At 47.8% G+C, this 13,458-nt stretch overlaps 1 protein-coding gene across 3 annotated transcripts in view; it reads right to left on the bottom strand.

The window, feature by feature from the left end:
* Window positions 1-12,455, bottom strand: part of LOC127580756 (acidic mammalian chitinase-like) — a 28,336-nt gene extending 15,881 nt beyond the window's left edge. The window contains exons 1-3 of one of the 3 annotated variants that reach the window (XM_052034578.1): window positions 12,220-12,455; window positions 4,981-5,131; window positions 6-35 (exon numbers count right to left, since the gene is read on the bottom strand). In XM_052034578.1, coding sequence (XP_051890538.1) covers window positions 6-35; window positions 4,981-5,005 — 55 coding nt within the window. In that variant the 5' untranslated portion in view covers window positions 5,006-5,131; window positions 12,220-12,455. Of the gene's footprint in view, window positions 1-5; window positions 84-4,980; window positions 5,132-12,219 lie in introns of those variants that run through there. The other 2 variants (XM_052034579.1, XM_052034580.1) reach the window with 2 other exon arrangements.
* Window positions 12,456-13,458: the final 1,003 nt, after the last annotated feature.

Below are 13,458 nucleotides of genomic sequence, written 5' to 3'. Positions count from 1 at the left end.
CTCACCCAGTTGCAGGCACGCCAACAAGACCACCGCTGTAACAGAGAACATAGGGTGTGTTAGAAATATGAGCAGCTTTTGCTGAACTGTTGCTTCTACACAATGATGCTGTTACATAAGTGGTTGGGAAACTATAAAGATCTATCCTTCAGCTCATCCTATCCCTGAGTCATACACTGCTCTTTAACAAGTTCATCTGAAGACAAGCAGTCAGCATACACAACTACACTGCTGTCACATGACCACCAGCTCTCGACTACTTAACATTACTTGTGAAGTAATTCAATTACTCCACACATTCACATTACTTGTCCAGTCCTGATGGGACATGATATTTTCTCAACTCAACATTGGAGAGACACGTTGGTCTCCCGAAGCTGATGCCCCAAAACTTGCCGCCAACTCCTTCCTGGTGACTGTCTCAGACCAACTCCCAGTGGCCACCCACTTCAATTCCACATCCCACTCTCATACTGACATGTCTGTCCACGACCTCCTCTACTGCCACGTCGAGGCCAGGCGCAGGTTGGAGGAACAACACCTCACATTCCGCCCTGGGAGTCTCCAACCTGACGGCCTCAACATCGATTTCTCTAACTTCCGGTAACCACACCCCTTCTTTTACTTCCCCCCTCCCACTCCTTTGTCTTCCCTTATTCCTGTGACTCCCTTCCCCTGCCTTGATGACCTGCCCATTTCCTCTCCTCCCCTCCCCCATCCTTTATTCCATGGTCCACTGCCCTCTCCCACCGGATTCCTCTTCCTTCAGCCCTTTGCCTCTTCTACCCATCACCTCTCAGCTTATTACATCTCCTCCCCCTCCCCCACCCACCTACCTTCCCCCTCTCACCTGGACTCACCTATCACCTGGACTCACCTGGACTCACCTGTCCCCCGCCTGCGTGTGCTCCTCCCCCTCCCCTCACATTCTAGCTTCTACCCTCTTCCTTTCCGGTCCCGATGAAGGGTCTCGGCCCGAAACGTCGACTGTTTATTTCCCTCCGTGGATGCTGCCTGACCCGCTGAGTTCCTCCTGCACTTTTTGTGTATTGCTCCAGATTCCAGAATCTGCAGAATCTCTTGTTGTCTCCATGAATGGAGAAAGGTTTGTCAATGGGACTGAAGGGAAGTCTACAGTGGAACTACTCCCCTTAACATATCTTGATAATTTAGACTTGGGTAAAGGGCGGCAGTTCCACATTTCCAAATGACACCTCACCCGAAGAGTAGTGATGGACACCAAGGAGATATAACAGATTGGTGGAGTGGGCAGGGAGGTGCCAGATGAAATGCAATGCTGAGAAACACTTCATGTTATATTGTGGTAGGAAGAATAAGTAGAGGCAATATAAACTAGAGGGCACAATACTGAAATGAGTGCAACAGACAGATCCTAGGTATATGAGCATAATTCATTGAAAGTTATAGGACAGGTTGAGAGAGTATTTGAAGAAACATTCGAGAGCCTGGGCTTTATCAACAGACGCATCAAGTACAAGAGCAAGGAAGTCGCGAGGAAGCATTGGTTTGGCCTCAGCTGGAGAACTGTGTTCAGTTCTGGGCACCATACTTTCGGAAGGTTGTGAAGGCTTTGGAGAGGGTACAGAATAGATCTGCCAAAATAATCCCAGGGATGAGAAAGTTTAGTTATGTGGAGTGACAGGAGAAAGTGGGACTGTTCACTCTGGAAGAGAGGAGGTTGTGAGGGGATCTTATGGAGGGATTTGAAATCATGAAGAGTCTAGAGAGAGTAGATGCGAGAAACCTGCCCTGACTAAGGGGGGGGGGTTCAAGAAGTGGGGGACATGGGATGAAGATGCCAGTAGAAGAGTTGTGTTAAAACCACAGGGTAGTCCAAGTTCCATGATACCTGATTGTCATGTTTTCCATTGGAAATTCCAAGAATTTTTTGCCGTAATAAGTAACACTTCAGAATGTAAGAATTAGGAGCAGGAATCAGCCATTCAGTCCTTGGGTCTGCTCCACCGTTCATCAAGATCATGGCTGAGCTTTACCTCAGCACCTTTTTCCTGCATGACCCCCACTTTACCAGGTTCCCTTGACGTCCATAAATCAATCGATCCCTATTTTTAATGAATAAGTGAGGGCCTCAACAGCTTCTCTGAGTGAAGAAATGTCTCCTTATCTCAGTCGTAAGCGACATACCCTTTATTCTTATACTATGCCCCCAGTCCTAGATTCCTGAGTCAGGGGAAAAGGTTTCCCTTCACCTGCACCATCAGACCCTTTGGTAAGTATCTGTAGCTTTTGGTTATGTGGATATAGTAGCAGTAGAGGCAGTGCAAAGGAGATTGACCAGGGCTAATTCCTGGGATGACAGGGTTGTCCTGCCAAGAGAGACTAGATAGCTTGGGTCTGTATTCCTTGGAGTTTAGAAGAATTAGGGGTGACCTTATTGAAACATATAAGAATCAAAGAGGGCTTGACAGGGCAGATGTTCAGATGCTTTTACTCATAGAGTCATGGAGTAATGAGCAGAAGACCATAAGGCCATAAGACATAGGAGCAAAATTAGGCCATTCAGCCCATCGAGTCTGCTCCGCCATTCGATCATGGCTGATTTATTTTTCCCTCCCAACCCCATTCTCCTGCCTTCTCCCCATAACCTTTGACACCCTTACTAATCAAGAACCTATCAACCTCCGCTTTAAATATACCCAATGACTTGGCCTCCACAGCCGTCTGTGGCAATGAATTCCACAGATTCACCTCCCACTGGCTGAAGAAATTCCTCCTCACCTCTGTTCTAAAGGGATATCCTTCTATTCTGAGGCTGTGCCCTCTGGTCCTAGACTCTCCCACTGATGGAAACATCCTCTCCGCATCCACTCTGTGCAGGCCTTTCAATCTTCGGTAGGTTTCAATGAGATCCCCCCCTCATCATAAACTCCAGCGAGTATGGCCCAGAGCCATCAAACGCTCCTCATATGTTAACCCTTTCATCCCTGTGATCATTCTCATAAACCTCCTCCGGACCATCTCCAACACCAGCACATCCTTCCTCAGATATGGGGCCCAAAACTGCTCACAATTCTCCAAACGTGGTCTGACCAACACCTTGTAAAGCCTCGGCATTACACCCTCGCTTTTATATTCCTCTGGAAATGAATGCTAACATTGCATTTGCCTTCCTTACTACCGACTCATACTGCAAGTTAACTTTTAGGGAATCCCGCACTAGAATTCCCAAGTCCCTTTGCACTTCTGGTTTCTGAAGTCTCTCCCCATTTAGAAATTGACATCATGCACAAAGTTCTGGCTCAACACACAGAATGCTGGAGGAAGTCAGCAGGTCAGGCATCATCTGTTGGAGGGAAATGAACAATGTTCTGGCTACATTCCTGCAAGTGAAATCTTCTGGGTGAAATCATACAGCCTGTATCAACACCCTTGCGTGACATCCCTCTGCTTTTCTAACCTGTTTAGACAGGCACTGCGAGGAGGCTAAGCTGAGGAAGAAAGTCCTAGTGCTTCAAACCCACCATTAACCGATTGTGGTCGAGAGAGCTCACACCCGTATCTCTGCCATTTCCCGCACCTCTGCTCTCAGCCCCACCCCTCCCAGACCCAACAGGAATAGGGTCCCCCTTGTCCTCACATTTCACCCCACCAACCTACGTATCCAATACATCATTCTCCGCCACTTCCACCATCTCCAAGGGGACCCCACCACCAGCCGTATCTTCCCCTCCCCACCCCTTTCTGCCTTTCGCAGGAACTGCGCTCTCTGCAACTCCCTAGTTCACTCCTTCCCCCCCCCCAACCCACCCATCCCGCTCCCACCCCGGGAACTTTCCACTGCCCCCACCATAGGTGCAACACCTGCCCCTACACCACCTCCATCACCTCCATCCAGGGACCCAAACAGTCCTTTCAGGTGAGACAGAGATTCACCTGCACCTCCCTTAATATCATCTACTGCATTCGGTGCTCCAAGTGTGGCCTCCTCTACATTGGTGAGACCAAACGCAGACTAGGTGACCGTTTCGCAGAACACCTGAGCTCTGTCCGTAACCGCGATCTGCATCTCCCCGTTGCCAGTCACTTCAACTCCCCCTCCCACACTATCATTGATATGTCAGTCCTCGGCCCCCTCCACTGCCAGGAGAAGTCCAAGTGCAAACTGGAGGAACAGCTCCTCATTTTCCGTCTTGGAACCTTGCAGCCTAATGGCATGAACATTGAATTCTCCCACTTTAAGTAACCACCCCCCCCACCCCAACCAGGCTTCTTGTCTTCTTCCCTTTCCTAGCCTCTTTTTTTCTACTTTTTTTTCCCTCTCTCTCCTCACCTTTGACCCATCCCCCGGTGGATCTGCTCTCCCCTCCTCCCCCACACCTGCCCATCACTATCTCTTACCTGCATCTACCTATCACCACCCTGTGCCCACCCCACCTCCCTTCTTCTGTCCACCTATCACTGCTCTGCTTCTCCCTCCTATATATTGGGCTTCCCCTTTTCCTATCTTCAGTCCTGAAGAAGGGTCCTGGCCCGAAACGTTGACCGCCTGCTTTTCTCCACGGATGCTGCCTGGCCTGCTGAGTTCCTCCAGCATCACCGTGTTTTTCATCTAGATTTCAGCATCTGCAGTCTGTTTCTCTATTAAGTTTAACCCATCAACTTCATGATTGGTTAATAACTGAGCAAGTGTGCCTGTGAAGCAACACTGAGGTTATCCCAATCAGCTGCAAGCCAGAGCCTTCACAGTCTTCTGCATTCCAAAAGAATATTCCCAATGGATGATGCTTCCATGAAGGATTTAGTGGAGAATCAGCAACTACAAAACTACTGAGTTTGCTTCAAAGCATCTCAACAGAGTTCCAGCAATGGTGAACTAACGTCCGAAAATACAAAAAAAATTAACACCTTTTTAATAAAACTTGTTCTCATCCTCATTTAATCCTAGACCTGAATCTTTCACAAAATATTAAACCGAATTAAATGACAAAAGCTGCTTACCTGTTCCGAGGAGAAGCTTTGCCATCCTGTCACTGTTCTGCTGCGGACTTCAACTGCCTCTTTTATACAATCGACTTATCATTAGCAATAATTAAATCTGTAGGTTACGCACTTTATCACCAGGAATGGGACAGTCACTACGATTCTTCTGCTGTTTACAAGGGGAAAAATAACAGTTCTTATCTTGACCTTGCTACATTCTCTGAAATAACACCTTGGTCCTTGTGCAATGTTGTTTAGATTGTTGACCTTCATCTTAACCTCAAGCCTGTTTTTGTGGTAAGAATGGAGAGCTGGAAACAGATGGAAGGGGACTTGGCCACATACTCTCATTATAGAGCTGCGGGAGTAGAAATGAGGTGGAAGGAAGCCAATATGAGGAACCTGTAAGTAAATGACTCAATTGGTACAAATGCATATTTTGAAATGGAAAACTGATGCTAGATTTACTTAATTACATGAATTTAAATTTAAATTGAGGTTGACACGGTGGTTAGTGCTGCTGTCTCACAGCTCCAGAAACCCAGGTCCAATCCTGACCTCTCCTGCTGGTCTGTGTGAAGTTTTCACTTTCTCTCTGTGACCGCGTGAGTTTCCCCCGAGTGCTCCGGTTTCCTCCTACATCCCAAAGACGTGCAGGTTGGTGGGTTCACTGGCTGCTGTAAATTTCCCCTGGTGTGTAGGTGAGGGGTAAAATCTGGGGGAAGTCGATGGGAATGTGGGGCAAATTAAGTTGCAGGCAAATAATTGGGGGACTGCTCTGGGAGCTTGCGTGGACTTAATGGGCTGAATGGTCCCCTATGTCACGAGAAACATGAAATATGAAACCTCCAGCAGTGGTGAGATTTGAACTCGTGTCTCTGGATCAAATGTGCAGAACTCTGGCTGTTAACTCAGTAACTTAACCACTATATCAATAAACAGCAGGGCTAGAGGGTGAACCATCTCTGGAACCACCACAGTCCATGTGGGGACTCAGCGATGCTGAAGGAATGGCGATTTATTTCAGGATGTAGCTCGACCGCCTCTTGTAGCCGCAGTGCTCTGTTTCTGTTCAGTTTCTGGTCAAATGGCAAAAGTTGTGGAGTCATAGAATCGTTACAGCACAGAAGGAAGCCATTCAGCCCTCAGACTGGATGCTGACTCTTTGAAGGATAAGCCAGTCAGTCCATTCCCTGGTCCTTCTCTGGAGCCCTGCAAATTATCTTCCCCCCAACAACCCATTTCTCTTTGGGGAGCTCTGATTGAGTCCATGTCCAGAAGTTCCTTGGCGTCACCCAACACACTGCATGTCCTGGGTGGTGCTGCGTCCGTCCAACTCTGCCCCCACCATCCACCCCTCTCCCCACTACTGACCCACCGAACTGCCGGGCAGCCAAGAATGGCCAGGACCTCACTGTGGAAGGTGGGTGACTCTGGCCAATGGAGCAGCTGTAAGTTCTGGGCTACATTTGAATCTTCTGCCTTACTTACAGCCGTAATGAAATAACTCTCCAGCCAGGTTCCAGGAACCTTAGAAGATCACTGCTCTACAAAAGCTCCATAAAATCAGCTTAAATTAGGTTAAATCAGGTTAAATTAGGTGTGTGCTCTCCTATAAAAAACTCCATAAAACTAGGTGTGCACCCCCTATATAAACTCCATAAACTGGGTGTGCGCTCCCCTATATAATCTCCATAAAATTAGGTGTGTGCTCCCCTATAAAAACGCAATAAAATTAGGTGCGCACCCCCTATATAAACCATAAAATTGGGTGTGCACCCCCTATATAAACCATAAAACTGGGTGTGTGCTCTCCTATATAAACCATAAAATTGAGTGTGCACCCCCTATATAAACCATAAAATTGGGTGTGCAACCCCTATATAAACCATAAAACTGGGTGTGTGCTCCCCTATATAAACCATAAAATTGGGTGTGCACCCCCTATATAAACCATAAAACTGGGTGTGTGCTCTCCTATATAAACCATAAAATTGGGTGTGCACCCCCTATATAAACCATAAAACTGGGTGTGTGCTCTCCTATATAAACCATAAAATTGGGTGTGCACCCCCTATATAAACCATAAAATTGGGTGTGCACCCCCTATATAAACTCCATAAAATTAAGTGTGTGGTCCCCTATATAAACTGTAGCGGTTGCTACCGCAGAATGAACACAAGAGTTTCAGAACAGAACTGGTTTATTTTCCCGCCTTGCGCAGGCCTTTTAAGAGAGCCTGTTCCCGCCCACTCAAAACGGCAATGACGTATACGCCACGTCATCAAACCTTTCCCGCGCGCGGGTTCTCCCTGTCGCTCGGGGAAGACGGAGGCCCACCGCCATCTTGGGCCTCGCCGCTTCAACGACACGCGACCCGACTGCTGAGCCGGTTCGCTTGCTCGGACGGTGAGTCGCTACACAACCCCCCCCAGAACCGGCGATATGGTCCCCAAGGTCCATGGGCTGAGTTAGCCACTGCTTAGGAGGTCAGACTCTGCTTCGCAGTGCTGGAACCTCGACTGGTTGTTGTAGACCTAAATGGGCCGGTTTGAGGCGGTCCATCGTGAAGACCTGCTCCTTGCCCCCAATGTCCAAAATAAAGGTGGACCCATTATTCCTGATGACTCGGAACGGCCCCTCATATGGTCGTTGCAACGGTGCCCAAGGTGTGCCCCTGCGAACGAAAACAAACCTACAGTCTCGTAGTTCTTTGGGCTTACAGGACAGGGCTTGACCGTGCCGAGAAGTGGGAATCGGGGCCAAGTTGCCGAGCCTCTCGCGCAGTCTTTGCAGGACTGCCGTGGGTTGTTCCCCTTGGTCCTGAAGGGAGGGTATGAAATCCCCTGGAATGACCAGGGGCGCTCCATACACGCGTTCAGCTGACGAAGCGCGGAGGTCTTCTTTGGGGGCAGTGCGTATGCCGAGCAGGACCCGAGGCAGTTCGTCGACCCAGTTAGGACCCTGCAGGCGGGCCATCAGGGTGGATTTCAGATGGTGGTGGAAACGTTCCACTAACCCGTTTGATTGAGGGTGGTAGGCCGTGGTGGTGTGCAGCTGCGTCCCCAGCATGTTTGCTAATGCAGACCAGAGGCCGGAGGTAAATTGGGTGCCTCTGTCTGAAGTGATGTTGGCTAGAACACCAAAACGTGAGATCCAAGTTGTGAGCAGCGCCCGGGCGCAGGAATCAGTCGTGATGTCAGATAGAGTGGTTGCCTCTGGCCACCTCGTGAACTGGTCAATGATGGTAAGCAGGTACTGGGCCCCTCTTGAAACCGGCAGAGGGCCTACAAGGTCGACGTGGACGTGGTCAAACCTTCTACGGGTAGGCTCAAACTGCTGTGGCGGGACCTTGGTGTGTCGTTGGATTTTCAATGTCTGGCAGTGCTGACAATTCCTGGCCCACTCCCTGACCTGTTTGCGCAGGCCATGCCAGATGAACTTGCTGGCGACCAGCCGGACAGTGGATCTGATGGACGGGTGCGTCAACCCATGTATCGAATCGAAAACGCATTTCCGCCAGGCTGCAGGAACTATAGGGCGGGGTTGACCTGTTGCGATGTCGCAAAGGAGGGTCTGCTGACCCGGATGTGTGCGCTCCCCTATATAAATTCCACACCCATTCTGTGTGTTGTCTGCACCGATTTGCCTTGTGACACTGCTGCAAGTAAGTTTTTTGTTTCATCTGTACCTCACGTACTTGTGCACGTGACAATGACTTGACTAGACTTGATTTGACAACACTGGGGAAACCCAGCTCATATGTATGTGATTCTCCCCGAGAAAACTGGCAACATGGAGTGAGTATCAGGGGTGATCATCTCCCACATCATTAACACCTGGGACCCACCAGCTGCCATCCATTTAGCCCGTACACTGAAAGGCACCCAGATTTTTAGACAAGATTGTATCAGGAGTTTAGGACAAGTATACATCTGAGTAAGCACCTGCAGAAAAGTTGTTTTGTTCTTATCAGGATTCGTGTTATTTGGCCTAGTGAGTCAATGGAGTATTGTGGTTTGATACATAAAATGGGATATGTTTGTCAAGATCAAAGAAAAGACCTTGGGGAGGTTTGATGCATGAGCTATAAATGGCAATCTGACTGGGTAGATCACATGCCTTTTGTTTAACCTGTACGATGTTCTTTCCATAAATGAGATGACGCCCAGGTTGATACAACTGATCTAATTTCTCTTTCTCTGGTGACTGCAATGGGTGAGTCGTGGAAGTAACACTGAAGATAGGTAACATCGAAGATAGGTAACATCTTTGGCTTTCAGCGTCAACATTCATTCGGCCTAATCCAAGGGATATCTCAGACGTTTGGTCTCGTTACCTGAGAAAAGATACCTGCCACAGAATGCAACAAAGAGTCGCCAGACTGATTCCTGAAGAGGATTAGGTCAACCAGGTTTGTTTTCACCCAAAATTTAAAAGAATGAGAGGAGATCTCATTCAAACATACAACATTCTGACAGTGACATACTTGATGTCACAGGGAGGATGTTTGCTCTGGTCTAGGTGTCTAGAATAAGGCCTCACAATCTCAAGGTACAGGGTAAGGGATTTAGGACTGAGATCAGAAATGTCTTCACTTAAACCTGCAGACTTCTCTACCACAGAGAGTTGTGGAGGCCAGGTCACTTAAGGAGGAGATAGGTAAAGTTCTAGATACAAAGCACTGAGGAACGTGGGAAGATGAGGAACATGGTGTTGAGATAAGTAATTAGCCAAGATCATATTGAATGCACAGGAGGTTCAAAGGGCGAGTGACGTACTCTTGTTCATATTTTCTTTGAGTTCTCTGTATGCACCAACATTGAGGACAATGAAAATTGATTCCCTTAATATCCAGAGCTCTATCGATCCCCAATCTGAATGAATTTAATGACTGAGGCTCCACAGCCCACAATGTTGCGCTGACATTTTATCCTGCTCTAAGATTTATCTAACCCTTCCCTCCCACATAGCCCCCCATTTCTCTATCATTCATGTGTCTATCTAAGAGTCTCTTAAATGTCACTAATGTATCTGCCCCCACAATCTGCCATTAACCGTGTATTCTCCTTCAAATTTGATCTCCCAAAGTCTATCACTTCACACTTTTCCAGGTTGAACTCCATCTCCCACTTCTCAGCCCAGCTCTGCATCCTATCAATATCCTGTTGTAATCTACAGCAACCTTCTACACTATCCACAACACCACCAACCTTTGTATCATCAGCAAACTTACTAACCCACCCTTCCACATCCTCATCCAAGTCATTTATGAAAATCACAAACAGCAGGGGTCCAAGAACAGATCCCTGCAGAACACCACTGATCAGCGACCTCCAGGAAGAATATGCTCCAGCTACCACCACCCTCTGTCTTCTATGGGCGAGCCAATTCCAAATCCACACAGCCAAGTTTCCCTGGATCCCATGCCTCCTGACTTTCTGAATGAGCCTTCCATGAGGAACCTTATCAAACGCTTTACTAAAATCCATGTACACCACATCCACTGCTCAACCTTCATCAATGTGCTCTGTCACATCCACAAAGAATTCAATCAGACTCGTGACGCATGACCTGCCCTTCACAAAGCCATGCTGACTGTCCCTAATCAGCCTATGCTTCTCCAAATGCCCACAAATCCTGTCTCTAAGAATCTTCTCCAGTAATTTGCCCACCACTGAAGTAACTGGTCTGTAATTCCCAGGGTTATCCCTACTCCCTTTCTTAAACAAAGGAACAACATTTACCACCCTCCAATCATCCGGCACTACTCCTGTGGCCAGTGAGGATGCAAAGATCATCGCCAACGGCACAGCAATCTCTTCCCTCGATTCCCATAATAACTTCGGATATATCCCGTCCGGCCCCAGTGATCTATCTATCCTGATGTTTTTCAAAAGTTCCAGCACATCCTCTTTCTTCACGTCAACATGCCATGGCAGAGTCTGTTGTACGCCATCCTCACAAACGTCAAGGTTTCTCTCTCTCTCTCTGGTGAATACTGAAGCAAAGTATTCATTACGGACCTTCCCTACCTCTTCCGACTCCAGGCACATGTTTCCTCTTTTATCCCTGCTAAGTCCTACCCTCACTCTAGTCATCCTCCTATTCTTCACATACATGTGGAACGCCTTGGGGTTTTCCTTGATCCTACTCACCAAGGACTTCTCGTGCCCCCTTACCTTAAGTCCATTCTTAAGCTCCCTCCTGGCTACCTTGTAACTCACCAGAGCCCTGTCTGATCCATGCTTTCTAAACCTCAGGTAAGCTTCTTTCTTCCTCTTGACAAGATATTCTACATCTCGTGTCAACCACATGTACTGAGATACAGTGAAAAACGTAGTTTTGTATGCCATTCATACAGATCATTTCAAAACATTAGTACATCAATGTAATACAAGGGAAAAACAGTAACAGAATGGAGAATATAGTGTTACAGTTACAAAGGAAGTGCAGTACAGGCAGACAATAATGTTCAAGGCTACGACAGGTGGGAGAGACTGGAGCCAGTCCAAAGGAAATTCACCAGGATAATTCCTGGAATGAGAGGGTTGTCCTATCAAGAAAGGCTGGACAGTTTGGGTCTGTGTTCCTTGGAGTTTAGAAGAATGATGGGTGACCTTATTGAAACCTGTAAGATCCAAAGTTGGCTTGACAGGGTAGATGTTGGAATGTTTTCACTAGTGGGAGAATCACAAACATGGGGACCCAGCTGGAAAATAACATGCCAAAATAAGGACCTCATCTTGGTAGCAGTGAACTCAAGAACAGACAACTTGCTGTGTGAATTTTTACACCAGGTTTTTTCCACTTCCTTTGACAATCGCCTTCAATCTCTGATTCCTGACCCTCCTCTCAATGCCCAGGAAGTCATTAGCGAGTGAGGGAAGCTCCCATGCCCCACTGTCATTACTGCCTGATGTTCATGTACCTCAGACCATGACGAAGCAGGATTCGTTCAATAACACACATTAAGTGGGACTGTCCTGCCGGTCGGTACTAACTGATGTTATACCTGCTTCTCAGAGAAAAACGGAGGATTGAATCAAACCACCAGCTTTGGCATCACTGACAACAGCAATAGTGGTGAAGGTTCTGAATTCATAGATCTAAGGACATAAAGTTCGAATCCCACCACAGCAACTCGGGGATTTAAATTCTTTTAAATAAATAAATCTAGAATTGAAAGAGAAGTCAGTTTCAGTAACAGTGATCATGAAACTACCAGCTTCAGAGGAGGAAATTTGCCATCCTTACCTAATCTGGACTACACATGACTCCAAAGTTGCTGCCTCCTTCAGGAAGGATTATGAATGGACTGGTGATTTCCACGTATGAGAATACAAAGGCACCAGAGTACAGGCTCCCTGTTCCACTGAAGCCCACTTTAAGATCCTGAGGAAGAGGTGGAGACTCGGAGCGAGGTCCTAGATGTTGGGTATAGGGAAAGCCAGCAAAGACTGTGAGAGATGAGGCCAGACACACCAGTACCTGGTGATGTCCCAGGAACAAGTGAATGATCTCACAGTTTGTGGTCAATGGACTCAGCAATAAACCTCAGCTGACCAATCATGTACCACCTTATCACCCACGCACACATACCAGATACTCAACCACAGCAGACACATTGCGACACACCCACTTACACTCTCCCTCTGCCACTGGGACGGAGGTGGAAACCAACCATAGATTCAAGGGACCCCCACTCTGCGACTGGTGTTAGGAGAAGGTGTGAGCAAATGTTGGGCTCACCAACTCAGAGGCAGTTGCTAGCTTTGGAGGCCATTGAGGCCCTCGTTGTGTTTCTATCCAATGTGATTGTTGGTTTAAAGGGGAGGCGAGGTATGTTTTTACCCGGAAGGTGGGGGTCTGGAACTCACTGAGAGGATGGTGGAAGCTGGACCCCTCCTTACGTAACCAGTGTAAGGGCGTGAGCTGGAAGGGCTGGGAGCCTCAGGGTTATGGACCCAGTGCTGGATGGTGGGATTAGTGGGAAGCTCGTTTTCAACCAGCAAAGTCACAATACACAGTTCCTCTGTGCCAGAATTTTCCATGACTCAAATCCTCCTTCCAATGACCTTCCTCAGTCTACAGAACATACCAAGGCTTGCACAACCCACCAGTCTCCCTCAGCCCTCACTTACCTATCTTTCTCCCCCCTTCTCTCTCCCTCTCTCTCCCAACCCTCTCCCCCTCCGTCTCCCCTCTCTCTCCCCTCCCTCCTTCCCTCCACCTTCTTCCTCCACTTCCCTCCACCCCCTCCCTCTCCCAAGGACAGCTTCTATCTCGTTGTTATAAGACTATTGAACGGTCCCCTAGTACGATAGATACTCTTGACTCACAATCTACTTCATTATGACCTTGCACCTTATTGTCTGCCTGCACTGCACTTTCTCTGTAACTGTAACACTTTATTCTGCATTCTGTTATTGTTTTCCCTTGTACTGCCTCAATGCACTGTTGTAATGAAATGACCTGTATGGATGGCTGCAAAAC

Source organism: Pristis pectinata, chromosome 20 (assembly GCF_009764475.1).
Source record: "Pristis pectinata isolate sPriPec2 chromosome 20, sPriPec2.1.pri, whole genome shotgun sequence".
NCBI classification, from domain to species: Eukaryota; Metazoa; Chordata; class Chondrichthyes; order Rhinopristiformes; family Pristidae; genus Pristis; species Pristis pectinata.
This window is presented reverse-complemented; position numbering and strand designations above follow the sequence as displayed.